This window comes from Vombatus ursinus, unplaced genomic scaffold (assembly GCF_900497805.2).
Source record: "Vombatus ursinus unplaced genomic scaffold, bare-nosed wombat genome assembly UNPS02014773.1, whole genome shotgun sequence".
Classification (NCBI taxonomy): Eukaryota; Metazoa; Chordata; class Mammalia; order Diprotodontia; family Vombatidae; genus Vombatus; species Vombatus ursinus.
In genome coordinates, this window is record NW_020954551.1 from 32964779 (window position 1) to 32992487 (window position 27709).

General features: G+C 39.1%; 1 protein-coding gene across 6 annotated transcripts in view; it reads right to left on the reverse strand.

The window, feature by feature from the left end:
• RAD18 (RAD18 E3 ubiquitin protein ligase) overlaps positions 1 to 27254 on the reverse strand; it is a 133665-nt gene extending 106411 nt beyond the window's left edge. For all 6 annotated transcript variants that reach the window (XM_027864088.1, XM_027864085.1, XM_027864086.1 and 3 more), the window contains exons 1-5: positions 27135 to 27254; positions 22255 to 22336; positions 11462 to 11523; positions 9198 to 9268; positions 360 to 709 (exon numbers count right to left, since the gene is read on the reverse strand). In XM_027864088.1, coding sequence (XP_027719889.1) covers positions 360 to 709; positions 9198 to 9268; positions 11462 to 11523; positions 22255 to 22336; positions 27135 to 27185 — 616 coding nt within the window. In that variant the 5' untranslated portion in view covers positions 27186 to 27254. The remainder of the gene's footprint in view (positions 1 to 359; positions 710 to 9197; positions 9269 to 11461; positions 11524 to 22254; positions 22337 to 27134) is intronic.
• Positions 27255 to 27709: the final 455 nt, after the last annotated feature.

The following is a 27709-nucleotide window of genomic DNA, read 5'->3' on the forward strand; positions in this document are numbered from 1 at the left end:
AAGTTAGAGCAGGCCAGACTACAAAAGACTCAGAATGCCAGGTCAAATTATTTGGTCTTTCTCCTATAGGTGAGGCAATGCCATTAGGGGTTTGTAAGCAAAATGACATAATGAAAGTAGTGTTTTAGGGAGATCACTCAAGGGATACTATACAGAGAAGGAAAGGGGAATATCTAGATGCACAAGCCTGGGACTTCAGTCTCAATTCCTAATCTCATTGTCAAGGGCTGGTACAAACATAAAAGCACTTGTGTCTTTTCCTCTCCTTCCACTTCAGAAATATGACCTTATATAACTGTTGTCTGGGATGAGAAGTTTTTTTTATAAAGAAGGAGAAATACAAGAAAACCATCTCCTACCTTTAGTAACTTCCTTTAAAGCAGATGTAGAGGGTTTCTCAGGGCCATTAACAGAAGTGGACCTTTGAGCCTCCCTTGATTCATTTGATGCCCCTTTTAACCCTGCAGAACTGCAGAGTTTTTTTCCTATAGGATTGACTTTATCTTCTTTGACTCTCTTTGGCTTCTCTGGTGTTTTTATAGAAGAATGATTTTCTCTCACCAAGTAAGAATCCATCATTCTGTTTTCCTGTCTTAAGGAAGAACGCATGTGCCCTTTAGGAACTTGGATTTTGCCAGAAATATTTTTTGTGCAGGAAGGCAAAGGAGATATTGGTGGTGAATCTAAGGTGAACTGCAACAGATGATTCCTTGGAGGACAAGAAACAAACTTGATTAGGACATCAAACAATGAACATATGAAGTGATCTAGATTATTTATCTGTCCCTCCCTCCACTACCCACAGTTCTCTGTTTCAAAATCTTCAGTTTTATAATGACAGTAAAACAAAAATATACCTTCTGTGATAAAAAGAGGAAGAGCTAATGTTGGAACAGCTATAGAAAAACAGGCAGAATCATGCACTATTGGTAAAGCTATGAAGTATTCTAAACATTCCAGAAAGCAATTATTCCAAGAAAGTGAATATATAGATATGACCCAAAGCTCTCGCTGTAAGGCACATACCTTAATGGGTCCCATATACATCAAAGTATTTATAGCAGTGCTTTTTTGTAGTGACATCCATTGAATGAAAAACGGCTCAAGAAATTGTGTACCACAATTTCCAACAAGATTGCACTCAACCATTAATTATCTAAGAGCTGATTAGCTTACCGGCTGCCTATATTTTGGCTATTTTGCTGCTAATTACTAAGATTTTTATCAGTACATTAAAAAACATTTTTTTGGATGTTTGTTTCTGTACTGTACTGTACTGTTTGTTTCTGTACTGTGCCATAGCTCTTCACTTTGAAGTGAGTAAGGGAAATAAAAGATCATTCTATGATCATTTAGCTGTTTGCTACTAGGTAGTAAAGCAGGTAAAATGTTGGTTAATTTAACAAACATCTACTACTTATCACTAAGGTCTTATATTGGTCACTATGGAGAATACAAAGATAAATGACAGATTCCTGTTTTCAAGTCTATAAGGAAGGGATTTTAAATTTCTGGGTAATATTTGACGTATTTATACCTGCTTTGTAGGTATTTCATATGGAACTATATAGGCATATGCTGTTTCCCCCATTAGAATTTAAGGACCTTGTTGACACAAAATATTTCATATTTTTCTTCATATCCCCATTGCTTAGAACAGCTCCTGACACATAGAAAGTCCTTAATAAATGTTTGCTGGTTGATTGATTTGTGGTTTTCAGTTGTCCTTGTCTTCCTTGCCTCTCATTAGGCAGCAAGATGATACAATGAATAGTGTATTAGACCTGATATCAGAAGTCTTCAATTCAAATCCAGGCTCAGACATTTACTAGCTGTATGACCTTGGGCAAGTCACTTAACCACAATCTGTCTCAATTGCCTCATCTGGAAAATGGAATAATAGAACCTTCCTCCCAGAGTTGTTGTAAGGATAAATTAGGATAATGTTTGTAAAACACTGCAAAATTTAAGTCTATATAAATGCTAGCTTTGATTAAATACCACTAACATGGCAGTAGCTTTTGATCACAGATTCTGAGTTGAAAGGAACTTTAATAAAGTCAAGTAGACAAGCATTTACTAAGCATCTACTATGTGCCAGGCACTGGGCCAAGTGCTAGGGATGCAAAGAAAGGGAAAAAACAAATAAAATAAAATAGCTTCTGCCTTCAACAGGATGTGAAAAGGAGCAAAGGAGGCAGATGATGCAAGTAAACTAAGAAATGCCATTCCATCGTACCCAGGTAGAAACTCTAGCCTTTCAGCACCTCCCACTGGTCCCCTCACCCGGGCTGCCAAAGGCCCTGAAACCAAACCCCTAGGAATGGTGACCTACCTGAACTTACTCCTCAATAATTAAAAACTCCCACAGGTCATACCATCCCCACCCCAGAGATTCTGAACCCTCAGCTTCAAATTCATTCTCCATCCCCCACTCCCATCCAATCCCTTATTCCCTTTCCCCTCAACCCAAGTCTCCTCTGTCACACTCTGTCCCCAATGTCACACTCTCACTCCAAAGCTACCAAGTCCTTCTACTGTGCTCTCTGGAAGACCTGCTCTATTGGTAACAAACTTTCATCTTAAATCTTGTCCTTTCCCAATCTACTCCTTCCATCTTCCAGGTTCTCTCCTGATTACACAGCAGCCCTGGATGCATGTTCACTCACGAGAGTTGGCATACTCTTTGCTCCCCATTGCCACTTCCAGGTTCTCCCTCTACAATATCACTCAGCAACTTCTCATCTGAGGTTCATTCAATTAATATCTACCATCCAATCACAATTCTGGCAGCTATTGTCTAAAACCTCCTGGATACATGCTTTCTTTCATCAATGAGTTCAGTCCTGGTTCACAGTCTCTCTTCCCCAAATCCTACCTGCATATTAGAAGACAAAAATGGTCATGCCCTTGACTTTGTTATCACACACAAATGCACCACTTCTATGTTCATGAACTCTGAAATTCCCTGATCTGATTATAATCTATTGTCATTCCTCCTCTCTTTCTACCTTACAACCCTAAACTGGTTTTTCACTCTCACCATGACCTCTAATTCCTTGAACCTTCAATTCCTTCCTAAGTTACCAACCCTGAAGTAGCTACACTTTCCTCCCTTTCCTGTGAGGGACTGTCTAATGTTGGCAGCTACCAGGTTGGGCGCTGTGGCAAGGGTAGGGTAAGATCTGGGTATTTTGGAAGTCGAGGCAGGGGCTGTGGTAGGCAGAGTCGTGGTGAACTGGGATGGGCTGGATACGGAGAAGCCCTGAGGCAATGGACAGTGCTTTGTGAGATAAGCTGGGTGCAAGGAAGTAGCCGGAGCTTGAGCTCCTGAGGCAAGGGGCAGTGCCACGTGGGAGTGGGACAGCAGAGGACTGAGTTCCCTTTGCCTAGTCCCCTCCCTATATGCAACGTCATCCCCAGATGCCTCTTGTGACCTTCCTGACTTCCTGGGTCCCTTTGTGCAGCACTGACCCAGACCCCTCCTCCCAGTGTCTGAGTCTGACTTCCTAAGTCACGTACTCTGTCTATGCGCTAATCCCAGACCCCTCCTTCCTATATCCGGTCCTAGCCTCCTACGTCACTCCCTCCCCCTTGGTGTGCTAAACTCAGACAGCCCCTTCCGGTATCTGACCCTACAATCATTGGCTAGTAAGCGGGCTGGGGAGGAGGGGCTAAGTAGGTACTTAGAACAAGCGTGGTCAGATCACATGCGTGCTCTCCCCTGGCTCCTGCCCTGTTGCTCTGGCCTTGCTGCTTGGGCTTGCTATGATGGCTTGCTGTGTTGGCCTCTGAATAAAGCTCTGGTGTTGGCGCCTCCCGATGGCTCGTCTCTGTGTGGTGATCTGGCTGAGAACCGAAGACTCGGGTGTGAGTAAGACTCTGGTAGTGTGCTTCTTATAAGAGAAGTGGGTACCGGCGTACGGCTGGCAGAAGGTCGGCGTGCAGCCAGTATACTTTCCCATCTCAAACCCTTGACGAACTGGTTCAGTTCTACACTGTCTTCTCTCAAGTCTCTTGTCCCTTATCACATCACCTATATTGCCCTGCAAATATCTTCGTTCCTACTTACTTGCTGCAGAACGGAAATAGAGAAAAACACAAAACCAGGCTGGCTGGTTCCACTACAAATTTATGTTACATAACCTCAGCTGTGCCCTCACTGTGGCAAGACAATCCTTTCACACCTCCCAAATTAACTCACTATTCCACTCACCATAACAAGCTTTTTCAAACTTTTTCATGCCTCCTCAAACTTCCCACAGTTCCTCCTCCCTCCATCCTCTCAGCTGAGAACTTTGCCTCATATGTCACTAAAAAAAAGCAAATGAAGCCATTCACCAAGGGCTCCTACCCTCCTCTTCATTCCATATCACTCAGATGCCTTCTGCCACTATCTCTTCCTTCACCTCTGTTTCACATGAAGAGGTGACCCTTCTCCTTGCCAAGGTAAACCTTCCTACATGCACAAATGACCCCATTCTATCCTGTCTTCTCCAGCAGATTACCCTTTCGATCATCCTCTTCCCACTTATTATCTTCAGTCTCTCCCTGCCTGTTTCTCTACTACCTACAAATATGTCCATCTACCCCATTCTCAAAAAACCTTCACTTGTTCTGCCCATCCTCCCAGCTATTGTCCATATCTCTATTCCCATTAGTGGCTAAACTTCCTGACAAAGGTGTCTACAATCTATGCTTCCACTGTGCTTTCTGGCTTCTGACCTCATCATTCAACTGAAACTACTCTCTGCAAAGTTATTAATGATCTCTTAATTACCCAATCTAATGGCTTTTTCTCAATCTTCCTTCTAATTTGATTTATTCTTCATTTTGATTTCTCTCCAGCCCTGTACACTGTCAATCACCCTCCTCTTGATATTTACTCTCTTCTCTCTGGATTTTCATGTCACTGCTCTCTCCTGGTCCTCCGCTACCTGACTGACTGCTCCTTCTCAGTCTATTTTGCTGGATTTTTATCCAGGTCACATCTACAAACAGGGATGTCCCCAAGGCTCTGTCCTGGGCCGCCTTCTCTTCTCCCTCTATACTATTTCATTTGGTGTTCTCATCAACTCCTATGGATTAAATTATCATCTCTATACTGATGATTCTCAGATCTACTTATCTAGCCCTAACCTCTCTGCTGACCTCCAACTGCCTACTGGACATTTCAAAATGGATGTCCTATAGACATCTTAAATCCAACGTGTCCAAAATTGAGCTCATTATCATTCCCCAAAAATCCTCTCTTTCCTAACTACCCTATCACTGTCAAGGACCCCTCCAATCCTTCCAGTCACCCAGGCTCCCAAACTAGGTATCATCCTCGACTTCTCACTCTCTTACTTGCCATATCCAATCAGTCATCATGTCCTGCCATTTCTACTTTCAGAGCATTTGCCATCACCCCCTTCTCTCTTCTGACACTGCCATCATCTTGGTGCAGGACCTCATCACCTCATGGCTGGACTACTGTAATAGCCTACTGGTGGGTCTCCCTGCTCCAGTCAATCTCACACTAAGCTATCAAAGTAATCTTTCAAGAGTTCTGCTTCCAGGAGCCAAGATGGCAGAGTAAGAAGTAAGTTGCTCTCACTTCCCTTACTGACTTCTGAAAGCCCAGAAAATATCGCCCCAGGAAAAACCCTGGAACAGTGAAGCCAGCAGAAAGATGGGGTGCAGCAGTCTTGTAGCCCAGGAAGCTTGAGGAAATTAACAGGAAAGGCCTTCTCACTCTGGGGGTGGGGGAGCAGTACAGGACAGGAGTTGTCCCAGCAAGCCAGCAACAAGCCCCACCTCAGCAAATCAGGGGCAGATCCTGAGCCCCAGAGTGATGGATCAGGCAAGCACCAATACCAGCACCGCTGAGCACCTCAGCACAGGCAGGGGAACCAGTAGACACCAGCTCGGAAAACCACCACGTGCTCCAGCATTCGCCAGCAGCCAAATCTCCTGGAGCTTCAGCACAACTCCAAAAAGCACAACTCCAAGAGACATAGTTCCAGGTAGGCAGACATCCTCCAGCAACCAAACATTTGAGTGCAAGGCCCAGGTGAGCAGAAGCTGTCATTCAAGTGCAAGACCAGGGTGAGCAGGTGACCCCCAGGGGCCAGACTCCCTACCTCCACCCTGAGAGCTCCAGTGTTGCTGACCCCAGCTCAGCACCAGGTAAGCTGCCAGCACCTGAGGTCCCAGCACACAAAGCCAATAGCCAGGTCCTGGACTCCTAGCACAAGAAGCTTGGGTCAGCACCTCCTGTGCTCCAGCAGGAGAGCTTACCTCTAAAAGTCAGGAATTAGGCAAACACCATAAGCAAAAAGCAGAAACAGACAATGATCAGAGATTCTTATTATGGGGACAGGGAAGATCAAGGCATAAATTCGGAAGATAACAACATTGTCAATACACCCACATCTGAAACCTCAAAGGGGAATATGAACTGGTCTCAAGCTGAGCCTTCTTGGAAGGGCTCAAGAAGGATTTTAAAAGTCAAATAAGAGAGGTAGAAGAAAAATTGGGAAAAGAAATGAGAGGTATGCAAGAAAGAGTCAACAGCCTGGAAAAGGACAAAAATTGACTGTAGAAAACAAGTCCCGAAAAAGTAGAATTGGCCAAATGGAAAAGGAGGCACAAAAATTCACTGAGAAGAACTCCTTAAAAAAAAAGTAAAATGGGCCAAATGGAAAAGGAGGTACAAAATCTAATAGAAGAAAATAATTTTTTTAAAAATTAGAATTGGGCAAGTGGAAGCTAATGACTCTATGAGATATCAAGAATCAGTCAAACAGAAACAAAAGAAGGAAAAAAATAGAAGAAAATGTAAAATACCACATTGGTAAAACAACTGACCTGGAAAATAGATCCAGGAGAGACAATTTAAAAATTATTGGTCTACCTGAAAACCATGACGAAAAAAAGAACCTGGACAACATCTTTCAGGAAATCATTAAGGAAATTGCCCTGAGGTCCTAGAACCAGAAGGTAAAATAGTCATCAAAAGAATCTACCAATCACCTTCTGAAAGATATCCCAAATTGAAAACACTAAGGAATATTGTAGCCAAATTCCAAAATTACCAGGTCAAAGAGAAAATACTGCAAGCAGTCAGAAAGAAACAATTTAAATATCATGGAACTACAGTCAGGAGTACACAGGACCTTGTAGCTTCTACATTAAAAGATCAGAGGATGTGGAATACAGTATTCCATAAGGCAAAGGAGCTTGGATTACAACCAATGATCAACTACGCAGCAAAATTGAGCATGATCTTTCAGGGGAAGAGATGGACATTCAACGAAATATGGGACTTCCAAATCTTCCTGATGAAAAGACTTGGAGAACAGAAAATTTGATCTTCAAATACATGACTCAAGAGAGGCATAAAAAGGTAAATAGGAAAGAAAAAAAAAACAACATGTTATTAATAAGGGCAAACTGTACATATCCCTACAAAGGAAAATGGCACTTGTAACTCTTGAGAACTGTATTGTTATTATGCCTTTTAAAAGGGGTATACATAGACATGGCATGGGTATAAGTTGACTCTGATGTGATGATAAAAAATCTAATTAACTGATGAAAAGGGATAGTACTAGGAGGAGGCAGACAAGGGTAAATTATATCACATGAAAAGGCACAAAAACCTAGAAGAGGGAAAGAAGGGAGGGAAATGAGCATTATTTGAACCTTACTCTCATCAAATTTGGCTCAAAGACAGAATACCATAATCAGTTAGGAACAGAAATCTAACTTACCCTATAGAAGTAGGAGAGGAAAGGGGAAAGAAAAGGAAGGGGGTGGATAGAAGGGAGGGCGACTGAGGGAGATGGTGGTCGAAAGTAATCTTCCTAAAACATAGGTCTGACTATGTCACTCCTCCATTCCAGTGACTCCCTATTCCCTCCTGGATCAAATATCAAATCCTCTGTTCAGCTTCAAAGCCTACCTTGCACCTTTCTAGCTTTCCCATCTTCTTATCCCTTACTCACCCCTACATACTCTGCAATACAATGAAAATGACCTTTCAATATTCTTCACACAAAACACTCCACAACTGAATCTTTGTCTGGCTGTCCCCCAAACCTGGAATCTTCTCCCTCTTCATCTCTGTCTCCTGGCTTTCCATGCTTCCTTAAAGTTTCAGTTAAAATCCCACCTCTAAAAAGAAGTCTTTCCCAATCCCCCTCAATGCCAGGACCTTCCTTCTAGGACTAGCTAGAAAAGGCTCTGAGTCATCTCAGTAACAAACTGAGTCTACCCTGAGGACCAGCCTCACTAACAATGGAGAGGCTTATTGCCAGTAAGGAACCTAGCCACTCAATGATGAATTCTTTGGCTATGATAATCCATAAAAATGAAAAATACAAAATGGCCCTCAGTCCTGTGACAATTTCTGTTGTTTTTACAGTGATAATGGAAGAATCATTGAAAGAAAGAAAAGAAATATACATTTTTTAAGCACCTACAATGTGCAAGGCACTGTGCTAAGCACTTACAAATATTATCTCATTGGATCCTCACAACAACTCTGTGAAATAGGTACTATGGTTATCCCCGCTTTACCATTGAGAAAACTGAGGCAAATAGAAGTTAAGTGACTTGCCCAGGGTCACATAGCTAGTTAGTGTCTGAGGTCACATTTGAACTCAAGTCTTCCTCACTCTAGGCCTAGAGATCTATCCACTGTGCCAGAATCATACAAACTCTGGACCATCTACTATGAAACATTAAATATCAAAGGGAATAATACACCAATATACCAAGAACAAATACCATGTGATATTACCAAATGCCTGCAATAAGAGAAAAAAACAACCAATTGGCCACTTCAGGAGAGACTAAACAAGAACTTACAATGGAAAAAAAAAATGTATGCAAGAATCCATACAAGTAGTTAAAAAAAAGTACTTAGCTTATCCATTAACATATTCCAAAAGATCTTGCAAGTAGCAAGGCAATAAAATCATCCAGATAGTCACAAACTAGGCTAAAAACCAGGGTGTCTTATGTTTCCAGTGTTAGTAGTTTAGTAAGAATTGCTTTTCAAAACAGGAGAGTTACTAGAACATATAAATATACATATAATCCCAAGTATCCTAAACAAAAAGTGTGTATGTGGAGGATATATTCCAATGTAAATTATTATAATGAGCAAGAAAAGGAAGATGGGAATTAAACATAAAATTAGATCATACCGTGCTGAACTAAAACTTTTTACCAGTTCATCTAATACCCGGTTATTTTTCAGGTCAGGCTCTGTGACTGTCTAGAAAAGAAAAACAACAGATGGAAATTACTCAAATAGGCAATAATTAACCTGTCAGAATCTTGTTTTTACAAAATGCATGACACTTTCTGCTATCCCTCATCCTTCTCTACTACCCCCATCATGACCTCATCCCATTAAAACTTCCAGGAAAGGTTAAAAAATAAATTTCATGTAACCTATACCACTATATTCTTTTCAAAACAATGAATCAGTATCTAACCAAAGATCTGATGAAAGGCCTCCAAAGCATTTGGTAAAAACACTACTGTCTATATTGTCTACAGACAAATCCTATTATGGGCAAGACTTCTTCAAATCCTCCAATTCAATGGGCCTACATATGCTTCCACGGAGAGGTAACAAACATGTGGATTGAGAGGAGTAGCTACTGAGAGAGACCATCTTTTGAGCAATGAGCTCATGAAAAGATTAATGTAGCAGTTTTAAGAACAGTCTCCTATAAGACTATTTTGTGTTGCTGTTTAATAAGACTAGTTTAATGGAATTTACAATAAATCAGTTATGAACAGGATGGCATATCATTCATACATGATAATGTGATATGCACAAATATAATCAGTCAGTGAGAATCCTATAGAAGTAGGAGAGGAAAGGGGAAAGAAAAGGAAGGGGGTGGATAGAAGGGAGGGCGACTGAGGGAGATGGTGGTCGAAAGTAATCTTCCTAAAACATAGGTCTGACTATGTCACTCCTCCATTCCAGTGACTCCCTATTCCCTCCTGGATCAAATATCAAATCCTCTGTTCGGCTTCAAAGCCTACCTTGCACCTTTCTAGCTTTCCCATCTTCTTATCCCTTACTCACCCCTACAGGGGTTTGCATCCCCCTGGGAAAATTGGTGGTGGTAGAGAAGCACTTTTCTGAGAAGAAAAAATGATAAGATCTAGAGTTGAAAGGGACCTTAAAGATCTAGTCCAGAGGCGGAGAACCTAGGCCTCAAGCAGCCTGCTAGGTCCTCGAGGCCCTTTGACTGAATCCAAACTTCACAAAACAAATCCCCTTAATAAAAGGGTTTGTTCTGTAAAACTTGGACTCAACCAAAAGGCCACACCCAAGGACCTAGAAGGCCACAGGTTCCCCACCCTCAGCTAACCCACTTCTTTTGCATATAAGTTTCACAAATTCACAAAGAAACTGGCAGAGCTGAGATTCAAACTCAGGTCCTCTGATTCCAAATCCAGGGCCCTACCTACCATACCCCACTGGCTCCCAAGTAGGATCATAATACGCTTAATTTATAGAGCATTAAGAAAAAAAAGCAGTACTTTTTCATACATTAAATGATTCTAGTCTTATAATACTCTTAAGAAGTAAATTAAGTAATATCATCTTTATTTCAAAGATGAAGAATTAAGCACAGGAAGCTGAATAACCTGACAAAAATAATACCTCACTATTTATGTAGTAAAGTTTTGAAAAGCACTTTCCAGATCACCTCATGCTAAACCCATTTTATTGAAGCTCAGAGAAGTTAAAGAGTTCACCTTGAAGTCAAATGGGATTGGCTCATTTTTGGAAGAGAAACAAGAAATCCAAATTTTTACAAATAGTTCTCTTTTCACTAGACTATTTGGTCTTTTTCCTCCTTCCTTTTGTCCCTTTCTTTTCCCTTTCTTGATTCATGTCTTTTCTCTGCACCTATTTTTCTTAGTCCTCGTGTTGTAGAACTAACAAAGCTATGTGCCAGAGTTCTTTCTGAGAAGAAGTGTCTGGCTTGAGAAAAAGAGGTGCTAGATAAATGAGTTTCATTCTCTTGGCCACATGCCATGTACTCCTGGGTTTTCTGTGCCATAAGCCCCTGGCACCACTGCATAGACAGTGAGAATATGCACAAATGCACCATCACGTTTTCCACCAGAATTCAATAATCCAAGAAAAGAAGCCTAAGAATATGACATTAAAGGGAGTGTAGCTCTCCTGACCTTAAAGTTTTTATTTCTCAATTCAGGCTTAATTGATAAGAAATGTTAACATAAAAGTATCATCCAAATTTAACAAAGTCAGATACTCCCAGAAGTTTCTAAAGGCACTTTTCACACCACTCCACTAAAATTTCTTCAGTGTAGCTTCAATCAGCAAGCACACAGCCCCTGTGTTTCTCTTCATAGTTGTGAAAGGTCAATACTTATGATCAAAAAATGTTAAGAAAAGTTTTCACATAAAACTCACCACGCAACAGGTTGGACACTGTGTTTTGTAGGACAAAAATTTTCTTATACAAAGAGAACAGTCTAAAAGAAATAAAAATGGCATAAAATCAGTCCATTAGCATGTATTAACAAGACAAATTTGACTTGTAACAAAACTTCAATCAATCCATCAACAAGCATCTATGAACTACTTTTCGATGCACCAACCACTGTGCTAGGTGCTGGGATACAAATATAATAAATTAAACAATCTCTACTCAGAAGGAGCTTAAATTTTAATGGGGACACGAGAAGGATATATGGGCATTTACAGAATAAATATAAAGAGCATAAACACAAATACAAAGTTGCTATGTATTCATACCAGTAAGTGAAAAAGATAACTCTGAGAATGAAGAAACCAAATATTATAATCTCAAATTTATAGGTAGAGTAGAATTTAATGGACTTAATGCTATAGCTAAAATAACTAGACACCAATTTAAGCCCTTAACAGTAGTTCAACATTAACTGCCAACATGTTAATGCTGGAAGATTTCAGAAGACACTATTTTAAGAAAGTATCAAGATAACAACTGTTTTAGTAACTTACATTTGTTGTATCTCTGTAAACAGCAATACCTTGATTGTATCTTAGGGGCCTTGACAGTCAAAGTTACTGATTTGTTCAAGTTTGACATTACAAATGTATGTTGGAACTGTTTTTCCTTTCCCTTAGAATAAGTACTCTGTTCTTGATGTGCAACTTTAATGTAATACGTGAAGACATACATAATTGCTTAGAATGCCCTTGGTAGGGCACATAAGCACCCATAATCTGTTAGTTTGGATTCTTGACTGGAAGGGGAGTCCACGGTGGTCAATAATCTTTCTAACCATTTCTTGACATATTAATAAGTATGTCTTTAATAGATCAGAATCTTAAAACACAACATGGAGAAACTATGTCTGGTTTTGCTTTGATAACTATAAAGTTCACTAACAAGGAATAATTCTGGTATCCATGATAGCAACAAGAAGGTCTCAAGAATCTACACTTAGACAAAGGATTGCCCAAGGTAGAGCAAGAAGAAATTATACAGGAAAGAGTATTGTGAATTATCAATTATCTAATATCAGGTTGGTTCTCAATTCAATTAAATTCTAACAATTATTAAGCCCCTCCCATATATACTGGACATTGTGCCAGATTAGTGATATAAAGATTAAAAGATGACAACCTCTAGAATTAACAGTCTAGAAGAAGGATAACACTTGTAACAAAAATAATTATGTTAGAGTGTAGGTGAGATTAAACAGAGAAGAATGACAAACTTGGGAAGAAAGGGACCATTTCTAGCTAAGTTCATAGGTTCATAACTTTAGAAGTGGAAGGGGCCTCAGAAGTCGTGCAGTCCAAGGGTTCTTAATTTGGGGTCCAGAGACCCCCACCCCAGTACCATGGATAGATTTCGGAGGGTCTGTAAACTTGGATGGGAAAAAAATTTCATCTTTATTTTCACTAAACTCTAACTGGAATTATGCTTCCCTCAAATATGAATTTTAAAAAATAATAGTCTGAGGAGGCATTCAGAGGCTTCACCAGATTACCAAAGGAGTCCATGACACAACCTCTGATCTAGTGCAATGTATGAAGAAATGCCCCCAAAGGTGAGTGATTTGCCTTAGGTCATATCCAAAACAAGTGACAGAGTAAGTTGAAAAATAGGGATTGAATCCCAATACTCTAAAACTAAAGTCAGTGTTCCTTCCATTGCACCACAATGGGAAAATTTCAGAAAAGTAGCACCAGCGGGATCTTGAAGAAAATGAAGAATTTCAGTAGCTGGAAATAGGGACAGTGTCTATATCAGCCATGAGGCAAGTTTCTCCTCTCTTTCCTCAATATGCTTATAGGAATAGCCCCTATGTCCCAGAGTTATAATGAGGATCAAATGAGATAATACTCATAATGCACTTTGCAAGCCTTAAAAAGTGTATATAAATGCTATCATTGTTGTTGTTGGCATAATTATTATTATTAACTTCCCTCCAGACTGAGTGTATTCAAGGAAACTACTTTAGGAATGTTCAGACTTCGAAAAAGAATTAGATAACCTGGTCTTCAATAAACCCAACAACATCATTTCCTTGGAGAACACCCTATTAAACACTAACTGCTGAGAAATCCAAAAAGCAATCTGACAAAAATTAAACTATATATCAAAATGAACACAAAATGGATATAAGGATAGGGAACTGACTTGTAATTTCATTAGTTTAAGAACTCTCAGATAACATAACTCGTCTATCATTACAGGTGGGTACTTTCTCTGCAATGCATAGTCTTAGCACTGAGTGCTTAAGTGACTTGCCCAGAATCATAGGCAGTATGTGTCAGAAACAGGACTTGAACCAAGTATTTCTGAGTCTAGGGCAGCTAGGTGGTACAGTGGATAGAGTGGCAGGCCTAGAGTCTGGAAGACCTGAGTTCAAATCCAACTTCAGACACTTACTAGCTGTGTGACCCTAGACAAGTCACTTAACCCTGTTTGCCTCAGTTTCCTCATCTGTGAAATGAGCTGGAGAAGGAAATGGCAAACCACTCCAGTAACTCTGCCAAGAAAACCCCAAATGGGGTCACAAAGTCAGACATACCTGAACAACAATTACTGACTCTTGAATAATAAAAGGGACACCATAAAAAAATTAGAAGAGAATTAAATCAGCTATAACTAGAGGAGAGAGCTCTCAACCAAACCAGTACATACGCCTTCCTCTCCTAGAACACTGCCACCACCCTGGTGCAGGCTCTCATCACCTCATGCCTTGTCTACTGCAATAGCCCGCTGGTGAGTCTGCCTGCCTCAAGTCTCCTCCCCACGCCAGTCCATCTTCCATTCAGCTGTCAGACTGATCTTTCTAAACTGCGGGACTGACCATAGTACAGCCATATTCAATAAACTTTAGTGGTTCCCTACCACTCCCAGGATCAAACATAAAATTCTGTTTGTCTTTTAAAGCCCTTCATAACCTGGCTCCTTCTCACCTTTCCAGTCTTCTTAGACCTTACTCCCCTTGGCATACTCCTAGATTCAGTGACACTGGACTCCTGCCTGTTTCTTATATAGGACACTCTGCTTACAGACCCCAGACATTTTCACTCACTGTCCCTCATTCCGAGAATGTTCTCCCTCTATCTCTGCCTACTGGCTTCCCTGGCTTCCTTCAAATCTCAGCTAAAATCCCACTTTCTACAAGAAGTCTTTACCAATCCTCCTCCTCTTCCTCCAGCTCCACCCCCAATGCTAGCCTTCCCTCTGAGATTACCTTCAGGTTACCTTGTTTATATCCTTTTTGTACATAGTTGTTTGCATGTTGTCTCTTGCATCAGATTGAGAGCTTTCTGTATCCCCAGCTCTTAGCACAGTGCCTAGCATATAGTAAGCATTTCATAAATGCCTGTTGACTTGACTAGTGATAAAGGTAATCGTAAAAAATAAAATGGGGGGGTGGAGCCAAGATGGCAGATGGAAAGTAGTGACTTTCTGGAGCTCTCCCCCCAAGCCCCTCCAAATACCTATAAAAAATGGCTCTAAACAAATCCTAAAGCAGCAGAACCCACAAAAAGACAGAGTGAAACAAATTTCCAGCCAAAGACAACAAAGCCAAAGCTCCTACATCCAAAGTCTCCAAGAAGAATATGAATCAGTCCCAGGCCTTGGAAGAGCTCAAAAGGGATTTTGAGACGCAAGTAAGAGAAGTAGAGGAAAAACTGAGAGTTTTGCAAGAAAATCATGAAAAACAAGTCAACAGCTTGCTAAAGGAGACCCAAAAAAATACTGAAGAAAATAACACCTTAAAAAATAGCCTAACCCAAATGGCAAAAGAGGTCCAAAAAGCCAATGAGGAGAAGAATGCCCTAAAAAGCAAAATTGGCCAAATGGAAAAGAAAATCCAAAAGCTTACTGAAGAAAATACTTCCTTAAAAATTAGAATAGAGCAATTGGAAGCTAGTGACTTTATGAGAAATCAAGACACTGTAAAACAAATCCAAAAGAATGAAAAATTAGAAAACAATGTGAAATACCTCATTGGAAAAACAACTGACCTGGAAAATAGATCCAGAAGAGAGAATTTAAAAATTTAAAAATTATTGGACTGTCTGAAAGCCATGATCAAAAAATGAGCCTAGACAACATCTTTCAAGAAATTATCAAGGAAAACTGCCCTGATATTTTAGAACCAGAGGGCAAAATAGAAATTGAAAGAATCCACCAATCTCCTCCTGAAAGAGATCCCCAAAGGAAAACTCCTAGGAATACTGTAGCGAAATTCCAGAGTTCCCAGGTCAAGGAGAAAATATTACAAGCAGCCAGAAAGAAACAATTCAAGTATTGTGGAAACACAATCGGGATAACACAAGATTTAGCTGCTTCTACATTAAGAGACTGCAGGGCATGGAATATAATATTCCAGAAGGCAAAAGAGATAGGATTACAACCAAGAATCACCTACCCAGCAAAACTGAGTATAATCCTGCAGAGGAAAAAATGGTCATTCAGTGAAATAGAGGACTTTCAAGCATTCTTGATGAAAAGACCAGAGCTGAATAGAAAATTTGATTTTCAAATACAAGACTCAAGTAGAACATGAAGAGGTAAACAGGAAAGAGAAAATCATAAGGGACTTATTATGGTTGAACTGTTTACATTCCTGAATGAAAAGATGATATTTGTAACTTATGAGACCTTTGTTAGTATTAGGGTAGTTGGAAGGGAAAAAATTATATGTATGTATATATAGATATAGATAGATAGATTGATAGAGGGCACAGGGTGAGTTGAAGATGAAGGGGTCATATCTGGAGAATAAAATTAAGGGGTGAAAGAGGATTATACTAGGAGAAGGAGAAAAGGAGAGGTAGAACGGGGTAAATTATCTCACAAAAAAAACAGAAAAGAAAAGCTCTTACAGTGGAGGGGAAACGGGGGAAGGTAAGAGGGAATGAGTGAATCTTATTCTCATAGGATTTGACTTAAGGAAGGAATAACATACACACTCAATTGGGTATGGAAATCTGTCTTACTCTACAGGAAAATGGGGGGGGTGAAGGGGACAAGAGAGTAGGGGGATGATAGAGAGGAGGGCAGATTGGGAAAGGGGGTAATCAAAAGCAAGTACTTCTGAGTAGGGACAGGGTCAAAAGAAAGAATAGAATAAATGGGGGGGTGGGATAGTATTAAGGGAAATAGTTAGTTTTTCACAGCATGTCTACTATGGAAGTGTTTTGCACAGTTGCATATATATAAAACCCATATTGAGTTGCTTGCCTTATCAATGAGGGTGGGTGGGGAGGGAGGAAGGGAGAAAATTTGGAACCCAAAGTTTTAAAAACACATGTTTAAAAAAAATGTTTTCATATGCAACTGGGGAAATAAGAAATACAGGAAAAGGGGTACAGAAATCCATCCTGCCCTACAGGAAAACTGAAAGGGAAGGGGATAAGAGAAGGGGAGGAGAGATAGAAGGGAAGGCAGACTAGGGGAAGGGGTATTCAGAATGCATGCCATCTTGGGGTGGGGGGAGGGGCGAGATGGGGTGAAAATTTGGAACTCAAAATCTTGTGGAAGTAAATGTTGAAAACAAAAAAAAAATTAAAATTACCATAAAAAATAAATAAAATAGGCAATAAATAAATAAATAAATATCAAAAAATAAAATAAAATATAGCATTTTAACTACATGTAACATAAAAATGTTTTGCATGAACAAAATCAATGCACCCAGGACAAGAAGGGCAATTCTAATTTTGGTGGACAGGGGGTAATACCTGTTCAACAATTATCTCTAATATAAGTCCAATATCCAAAATATACATACAGGGACTTAAAACACAAAAATATGACCAAGAGTTACTCCAAAAGAATAAATGGTCAGTCAATCAACAAGCATTTATTAAGTGCTTACTATGTGCTAAGCACAAAATACACAAACAAACATTTCTCCAAAGAATTGCAAACTATGAATATCTTATGAAAGGTAGAGAAACTGAAGTACAGAAAAGTGAAATGAGCTGTTCAATGTCACATCAGGTTAGGGTAAAAAGTAGAGTTTGGGGTTGTGTAAGGGAAATAAAAATCAAAGTAACTCTTAAGTTTTACTTCACAACCAGAAAACTGCCAAATATGACAGAAGATGGAAACAGTCAATGTTGGAGGCATTTTGGAAAGACAGATACACTAATAGACAGTTGGTGCAGCAGTGAATTGGTCCAGCCATTGTGGAAAGCAATTTGGAATTAAGCTTTTTAAAGTGACTAAATCTTTTGAGCAAGAGCACTCACAGTGAGACCAATTATAACTCAAAGATGTCACAGGCAGAAAGACAGGTCTCAAATACACCAAAATATTCATAGCAACACTTTTTGTTGTAGCAAATAGCTGTAAACAAACTAGATTCCTCAATTGGAGGAGTGGCTACACAAACTATGGTCCATAACTACTGAAATGTTACTGTGTTATAAGAAACATCAAATATGAAGAACTCAGAGAAGCATGAAAGGAAAATGCAAATGAAATGATGCACAGTGAAATAAGCAAAAGCAGGAAAACAATATACAACTGGACTCCAACAATGTAAATAGAAAGAATATAATATATATTAATAATGACTATAATATAAATTAATAAGTAAATGAACAAAGATTTGTATAATCATAGTGACCAAACCTGGCCCTAAAAAAAAGCTGAAAACATGTACTTCCCTCCCTTCTTCATTAAGATGGGGATTACTGGTATGGAACACGGAACAAGACTTAGGTATTATATTCTTGCAGAACTCCTTTTTTTTTCCTCTTTCTTATTCTTGATTATAAGGAATGGCTCACTAGGCAGGGAACCCGGAAGGGACCTATTTGTAAATAAAAGTGATATAAAAAATTGCAAAAAATTGCAAAAATAAAAAAACTGGCATTTCCATAGGAACCTAAGAATACTTCTAGGCCACAGATCGCAAAACAGAATATTAAATCTTGAAGTAACCTTAGAAATCATTCAATTCCAACCCTCTCATTTTAGAGAAGAAGACACCGAGGCCTAAAAAAGTAAAGAGATCTGCCCAGTGTCCCACATACCCAGTTCATGGTAGAGATGAGACTAGCCCCATGGCCTTCTAACTCCCAGTCCAGTGTTCTCTTTACTCCAAGATGTAGCTTCCTGAGAAAAGTACTAATCCTGAAGGAATGATGTCTAGAATCTAGATTGTACTTTCTAGTTTAAAAGGTATTTTCCTCATAATAACTTTGTGATATAAATTAGTGCAAGTACTTTTATTCAAATACTACACATTTGAGAACTGAGGCTCAAAAAAATGAGGTGATTTGCCCAGTCATAATATACTGCTAATAAATATCAGAATCTGGACTCAAGTTCAGGTCTCCTGATTCCAATTCCATAAGGCCTCCATGCATTTTTCTTCTAAGTCACTATGACCATATCCCACAGCTAGCATTAAAATTCATGAGAACACAATGAAAATTTTTACTCAGACCTGAAAAAATAGAAAATTTGTTGCATCTTCCTGGCTATTCTATTAATCTAAGTATGTTTAATGTAAGGCAGATTAAAGAGTCAGTGCTTTGCAGAGATTCAAACTTCACAATTTTTTTTTCTTTTGCATATCCAGTGTTATATTACTTTAAAACAAGAATAGGAAATCTCTAATTTGGGGGTTGTTAACCTGGGGTCTGTAACTTTTTTTTAATATTTTGATAACTGTATTTAATTATAATTGAATTCCTTTGTAATCTTATGTATTTTATTTTTTTGTCTGTTTTTTGCTAGGCAATGGGGTTAAGTGACTTGCCCAGGGTCACACAGCTAGTAAGTGTCAAGTGCCTGAGATCACATTTGAACTCAGGTCCTCCTGACTCTAGGGCTGGTGCTCTTTCCACTGGCCACCTAGCTGCCCATATGTATTTTATTTTAAGCATTGAAAAATATTATTCTGAGGAGTCCATAAGCATCACCAGATTACCAAAGGGCCTCAGGACACACAAAAAAGTTAAGAACCCCTGCCGTAATTATGAGGAAATTATGCCTTTGGTTTAATTTCAATTTTATCAGACTCTTGCCAAACATAGATTAGTTGGATGCAGTGCAGAGAAAAGAGTGTCCCCTGGTGGACTCAGCAGCTATTCCATTCAAAATAGGGTCTCTGCATAATTGATAAGGCAACTGAATCACTCTGAATGGTGGGTTAACTCATTCTTTCTTCCCAAAGAGTGTTTTTGACTTGTAACTTTGACTTTCTTCTCAATAAGACCCAACAAGGATCAACTGTACAGAAGATAAAATGCCCCAGAATTATAAAATAAAGGCTAATTTCAATGTAATTTTCAAGCATTACTGAGAGGCAACTTTAAACTTTCAATAAGGATGTTACGAACAATAGAGCTGTTATCAGAAAACCTGTGTTTGGGTCTCACTAAATTACTTATGAGCAGGTCAAACAAAACCTCTCTCAGCCTCATTTTCCTCATCTGTAAAATGAGAAGGATATAATTAGATGATCAAAGTCACTTTCAGCTTTTACATTCTGTGATTTTATGAATATCAAAAGGAAGCAACATTCCCTAAAGTTCTAAAATAAATGTCTAAATACTAAGTTGTTTCTTCAAATAGTACAAAACCTTTAGACTCAATTCCGTGGGAAAATGTTTCAGGAATTAACCATAAAGTTCTGAAATGAAAGCAAAAATTATGGTTCCCACATAGGAAAGTACTGGTGATGTTGCAGAACTAATAAAAGCTTCCAAATGCTTGTGTCAACAATCTCCAATGTGCACACTAACTTCAGAATAAATTGAGCTTCTCAAGTCTCTGATTTTCTCCTTTCTTTGTTTTCCTTCTCAGTGTTCTCCTTCTCCCTCCCACCCCTTTAAATGATAAAGTACATTTATTACTATTTGTTAAACAGAGCTCTCCTTTTCATTTAAAAAGGCATTGAAGGAAACATATTCATTTCTCTATATTAATTCTAAAAAAAAAATCATTCCTTTAAATTGTGAAGTCCTCCATTCGTGTTTTTTCACTTGTGGGTCAAGGTCTCTCAAGAGAAAAATGGTGCCTCTTACCCCTGATTTAATAATATAGCATTTACTTTAAAGTGGTGACCTAGGAAGAGATATTTTAAGGATCTTTAATTACAAAGACAGAAAACTGTGTAGCTTCCTAGGAAAATTATCATTTAAGATCATTAATGCATTACAAGTAGAGTTTTCTATTTAATGGGATTTATGTGTAGAAAATCAGTATAGCACAAATGTTCTCTAACTGCATGTGTCTGAATCAATTTATCTACACTTTGCAAATGTATGACAATCATAAACAAATTGTAAACGCAGTACTTGCTACTCATATCCAAAGCAAATGAATTAGAGCTAAAGAAAAACAAAAAAGGGAGTAGAATAGAAAAGTGGAACATTCCAGAAAGTTCAGAGAGTGTTAATACATGGATAGGCCCTCAGGTCACTGATTCCAGTTCACCCAGGGCAATGATAGCTGAACATCCAATGAAAGTTGTGTGAAACAATTAAACCAACTGACCCCAAATCGCTGAAGGCACTTATGTCATTACAACAACACTGAAGACCAAAGCTACTTTGACATTTGAGGGAAATTGTGATAAATAGTGTTTTATTCTCTTATCATTAAAAAAAAAATGAGCTACTGAAGGTTCAGAATTTCAGAGAGTAGAAACAAAAGGTTCATAAAATAAACTATTACTTTTGAACATCTCAACAGTTGTGGAAGTTAAAGGCCCCTCCATTATCCCTCTTGGATAAAGAATTACATTAAGACAATATGGGTTGGTTAGGGAGGGAGAGGGGAATGATAAAAAAAAGAAGAAGAGGAAGAAGAAATAAGGTAACAAGGTAATCTCCTCTACTGATTAAAGATACTAGAGATAGAGATAGATAGCCAATTCTTAATTATTCATAATTGAAGAAAAAATGGCATGGTAACTGAAATCCAGAGACAATTCCCAAATCTCATAATATTCACTGATTTGAATACTGTCTCTCATCAAGCATTTCATCAAAACTGTACTTAGTAGCAATCCAAATTCTGGTATAAATTTCCATATTCCCCCACGTAACACAAGAAGATGAGAAAGACTAGGTCTAGATGATTAAAAAAACTGAATAACTACCACCTGAAAATTGAGACAATGACTAGCATCTTCATTCTAAATACATTAAGCTATTGTATAAAGAATTTTTAAGCACTTAGCATTCCTTAAATTTTGTTAATTTGAGAGGAGAATGAACAAAAGGATAAATACATTACAACACATGACTCCTTCCAGAAACAGCTAGCAAATGAAGTGCAAAAACAGTATGAATTGCTATTTAACGTCTGGAATTCTCTCATTGAAAAAAAATATGCAAATTTGTCTCAATTTTATAAAGATTTTCAAGCCCTGTAATTCTAACTCAAGAATTAATTAAATTGGCTGGCCAATTTTATATACCTTTTTTTTTTTAAAGTTGGGCTTAACATTAGCCCTGTTCTATGAACATTTGACAACAAATTACCTTGTGGTATGACCAAAATCTTTATTATCTCCAATGCTACAAAAGTGACAAAAACATCAAGAAATGATGGAGTGAAAAAACAAAAGAGGAATATTATAAAATCTATTAAATAGAAGCCATATACCAGAAATGTGTGTTTCACTGCAGTACCCCAAGTTGTCAGTGCTAAATACTATTTGATGTAGAGAAGAGTACACCTCATAAGTACTGACAAGAAAACATTCAATACTTACAGTTATGTGAACACTGAGGAATTATCATTGCAATGTTGAAATAGTCAAAGCAAATCCCACATCTCAGCAAATCATCTACTGCCTGAAATATAAAAATACATCAAAAGTACTTTAAAGTTTTGAAATTAGTTAGGAAACAAACACATTCATTAGTATTAACCAACAAATCTTCATTAAATGAACCTTTCCACCCTAAACATTCTTTCTAGATCTTCCAGGAAAGACTATAACAATACTTTTTGTCTTCTTATCTTTTCAGTGTTCTCCCCTACAGCTTGAGGCAGTCAGCTGATCAGCTATAGTATGGCTGTTCTGCTCCTCTGCTCTGACAACCCAGACTGAATAGTACTAACCATCAAAGAAGCTGATCATAAAAATGATATACCATAAGAGATCATCTAGTTCAAGAACCTCATTTCATGGTTGAGAAAATGAAGGTCATAGAGGGTTGTACAGTATAACAGAAAGAACAATGAACTTTGGGAATGAGAGAGATCTGGGTGTGAATTCCACTTCTGATACTAACCACATGACCACAGAAAGGTCAATGAACCTATCTAACCCTCAATTTCCTCATCAGAAAATGGGGACAAAATCAGCCATAGTGCCTACTTCATAGGGTTGTTATAAGAATCAAATGTGACCATGGATATGAAGCACTTTACAACCCTAATACACTATATAAAGTCCCTTATTTTTTATGAAATGATTGGTCTCATATGCTAATAACTTGTTATAGCGATGGAACAAGAACCCAGGCCTGCTGACTAGAAACACAGTACTATTTCTACTACATAACACTAAAAAACAGGATTAAGAGACCTAGGAAAGACTAGGGCCAGTGAGAGCCAAAGGGAGGGCTGTCAGACAGACTGGCTAGAGTATCAATCAGGCAAGGAAGGGCTGCCCGGAAAACAATTCTTGCTAGGCTCAAGAAATCCAAAAAGGCATCGTTCTACTATAAGTTTCAAAATCTAATTATGGGGAAAAAGGGAAGGAAAGGGATTATTTCCATAGCACCCACTGTGTGCCAAGCAATGGGCTAAACACTTTTACAAATATTATCTCATTTGATTCTCACAATAACATATAAGGTAGGTACTGTTATCCTCATTTTACATTTGAGGAAATTGAGGTACACAAAGGTGACTTGCCCAGGATAACACAATGTTATGCTAACATCGGTAAAAATCAAAGCTTAATTTCAAGTTGCTAACATTTTCTCTGTGAAAATTACCTTCCATTTATATTGTATAAATCTTGTATGTATTTAGTTAGTTACATATTCCCTCCTCAATTGAAATGTAACCTCTTTAGGTAGAAATTGTTTTTGCCTTTCTTTATAATCCTCAGAGCTTATCAATACCTGGCACACGTGATTGTCAAATGCTTATTGATTGACCAGCTGAAGATTATTTTGAAATATGGTTTCATACTTTCAAAATAATACCTTCCATTCATATAGCACTTTATACATTCTTAAGTACTTTTACATATATTATCTCAAATTCTCACTACAATCTGTAAAGAAACTAACACAGGTATTATTCTCATTTTACAGATGAGGAATTGAGACCTTTACTTTCCGGGCTCCACTCCTAACTCTCTGGATTTTTTCCACATCAAGCCATAGCACTCTCCTCATCCTGCAAGTTCCATCCATTTTTGGTCTTCTCACTCTGTAGATTTCATCAGCCCCCCAACAACACCCCCTCCCCCATCCCACACACACTTTTCAGCTTCCTTCTAGGTATTGCTTCCAGTTAGCTGGTACAGTAGTGGATAGAGTGCCAGGCCGAGAGTCAGGAAGATGAGTCTTCCTGAGTTCAAATCTGGCCTCAGACACTTACTAACTGGGTGACCCTGGGCAAATCACTTAACCCTGCTTGCCTCAGTTTCCTCACCTGTAAAATGGAGAAAGAAATGGCAAACCTCTTCTTTGCCAAGAAAACTCCAACTGAGGTCACAAAGAGTTGGTCACAAGTGAAAAACAACTGAACTGAACCTCCCTCCATCAGAATATAAGCTCCTTGAGACCAGGGATTGTCTTTATTTTTGCATGTAATTGTGTTCCCAGGACTTAGCACAGTGCCTGGCATATATTAAGCAATTACTAAATGCTTGTTGGGGGAAAATTAATTTGTCTAAGTCTACACGGTGAATGAGGGGAGAAGGCAGCCCTGGGAGAGTGGAGAAAGACCTAAATTTGAATTCAAGCTCTGCCACGTAAGAGTTGTTCTGCTTTAGGCAAAGCTGATCTACCTCCCTGACCTTTGGTGTCCTAATCTGCAAAATGAAGAAAATACTTCAGATGTCTGTCAAGGTTATTATGAATCAGAAAGCACTCATTTATAAAACTTAAAGTCTCATAGGATGTGAACTATCAATGATGCTGCTAGAGCCTAGATAGTCTCACAATTATCTAGTCCAGAGCACTTTGCACTAGATCATTTCCCTTTTTGGAAGGGTTCAGAGTAACCTGGAAAATGGTGTTTATCTCCACCCAAGACACTTTTCAGAGAGGTTTCAGAAGCTGTTTCACCATGTCTACCCTTCAAGTGTGCTATTAGCATAGGCAGACACAGAGACCCAAAGGTGACTTCACTGAAGCAGAAACTCCTAGTGAGAATGCTCCCCTAACCAAGGTAAAGTAGCAACTTATAGCTCTCTAACTCCCTTCTCTCTCTTTTTCCTCTCTTCTCCCCTGCCTTTTTTAATATTCTAAATAGTCTTAGAGAACTGTCTGAGGCACATTGGGGTTACAGGATTGGCAGAGGGTCACCTAGCCAATAAGTATCAGAAGCAGGACTTGAACCCAGGTCTTTATGACTCCCAAGGCCAGGTCTCTATTCATCACACCAGGTTGCTGGGACAACACTGGTATTAAAAAAGCAAACTGTCAATCACTGAAAGCAATGTGCAATTTCTCACATGAAATCAGCCTACTCTCTTCTTGGTCAATTTTGGGGCCAGCTCATTATCCATGTTTAATATTTACCCATGATATGTTGCCCCATTACATATAAATTGATGACCTAACTCCATACATATGCCCATACGAATGTGTATTCTTCCACTTTGTTCTTCCTATGTGGAATGTAAGCCTGATCTCTCTAGCATAACTATGGATCTAGATGAGGAGGCAGGCCCTCTAATACTTGAGGACTTGAGAAATCAGCACTGAGGGGGTCACCCAGGAGCATCTATAGGGTATTGCTTGCCCACTTAGCCTCTGCACTTGAAAAACACCTTTTGGAAAGTATCCTCTCCCTGTTTTATGCCTTGCTTGATATAAATACACCGGGCCACAGAACAGAATTACTTTTTTGGTTCTGCCTTTTGTATAATCTAGACATATGTATACGATACACTTTATTGGAAGAGAGCCTTTAAGGACACATTTTGTTTTAGTAAATCAAATGATTTTTGCTAACAAACACAATGGCATCTTGTAATCTCAATACCAACTGCAACTACAAAGATGTAGTCTGTTGTGGAAAACTGTCAATGAAAGCCTGACTGTTTCTTTCTCAGAATTACCTCAAAGATAATATACACAATGTTAAATATATACTATATATCATTAACTATTATATAAGATGCTATCATATATCATCAACTATTAAGGACTATCTTTATGTAATAATATATAATTGTGAATATATGTTAATGTGTAAATGTGTATTTAATATACAGATTAACTATAGATTTATAAATTACCTATCATATATAATTTTATGATTATGTTACATACAAATATATAATTATATATAAGGGATTTACAATGTAATTATATATGGGAATTATAAGCAATATCCCATATATAATTCTATATGGAATATTCTTTAATAATTGATATGTGCTAATTACTTAATAATAGTCTGCATGTCACTACCATATTTCATAAATTCTTATGGGTCCCCTTTAATACTAGTAACTAGTATTTACATAGCACTTTAAGGTTTGTAAAACACTTTAAAATTATTTCATTTTATTCACACAACCATATATAGTATATTTAAACTTTGTATGCATATATACACGTAGATTATATATACTATACTATACTAATGCTATATGCTAATTATGTACAAATTCTAGATATGTGCATATGTACGTGCATATATATGTGTGTGTATAATTTAAATAGAGGAGAAAGGAACAAGAATTTATTAAACAGCAACCATTGTGCTTAGAACCTCACAAACATTTGTTTATAACTATACACCAATGCTATTATATGTGCATATATATGAAATTTAAAGGCATTTGTATGACTCTATCTGTAACCACACTCAGCCCTTAAATGCAAGCTTCTCCAGGGCCAGGTGCCTCCTCTTTGTCTGACCTCTCCAGCACCTAGGACAGGGCTTTGCAAACAGATGGTGCTTAGTCCACGCAGAGCTAAGCGCTGTACAAACATTACTTCACTCAGTCTTCACCACAACCCTGGGAGGTCGGTGCTACGATTATCCCCGCTTTACAGATGGTAGCACTGAGGCAGACAGAGGCGAAGTGAGTTGGCCAGGCAGGTCCCCCAGCTAGGAAGTGTCAGAGGCGGAATTTGAACTCCGGTCTTCCTGCCTTTCCAGGCTCAGCACTCAGAACATGGTGGCACCATCCCCACCTCACCCCCACACCCCCATCAAGACAAAATACATAGAAAGGGGGGGCAGCCTTGGGCTGGGGGGGAAGGGAAGGGCCGAGCCCAGCGCACCTCCACCCGCCCCAGGCGCGGCCGCCCCGCCTCCCCTCAGCCCTCCCGCTCCCAGAGGCGACCGCGGCCTGGCCCGGGGCTCCTCAAGGGCCGGGCGGCTTCCCCGCCCCGGGACCCCCGGTGCCGCCGCCTCCGCTAGAGGGCGAGGTCCGGCCGCACTCACTTTCATCTCGACCAAGCGCGAAGGCCACCGGTCCTCGTCTGGCTGAGCCATTGCGGTTCCGGGGGCTTCAGGCAAGGGACAGTCACTGCCAACTGTAACCGCTCTTCTCCCACCAGTCGAAATTACCCGCCCTCGATATACGTCACTACCGCCGCGGTCCTGTCATTCATCCGGCCCCTGACGGGCGCGGGGCTTGCTGGGAGTTGTAGTCCTCGCCGAGTGCAGCCTAAATCCCGGCTAGTTCCCTTGTCAAACTCAGGGAAAAGGGATAGATAGAGTGAGGGGTAAGTGTGTTGAGCACCTGCTCGCTTGTTGCCGAAAGGTGGGGCAAAGTAGTATCATAAGATCATAAAAGTAGAACTGGAAAGGATTTCTCTTAATAATCTTTAGTAATTGATGACATAATTAATTCCTTAATAACAATCTGCATGTCACTATCATATTCAATAAACGCCTGTGACACCCCATTAATAATAGTAATAGCTAGCATTTACATAGCACTTTAAGGTATGCAAAGCACTTTACAATTATTACTTCATTTTATTCCCACAACAACCCTGGGAGGCTGATGGCTA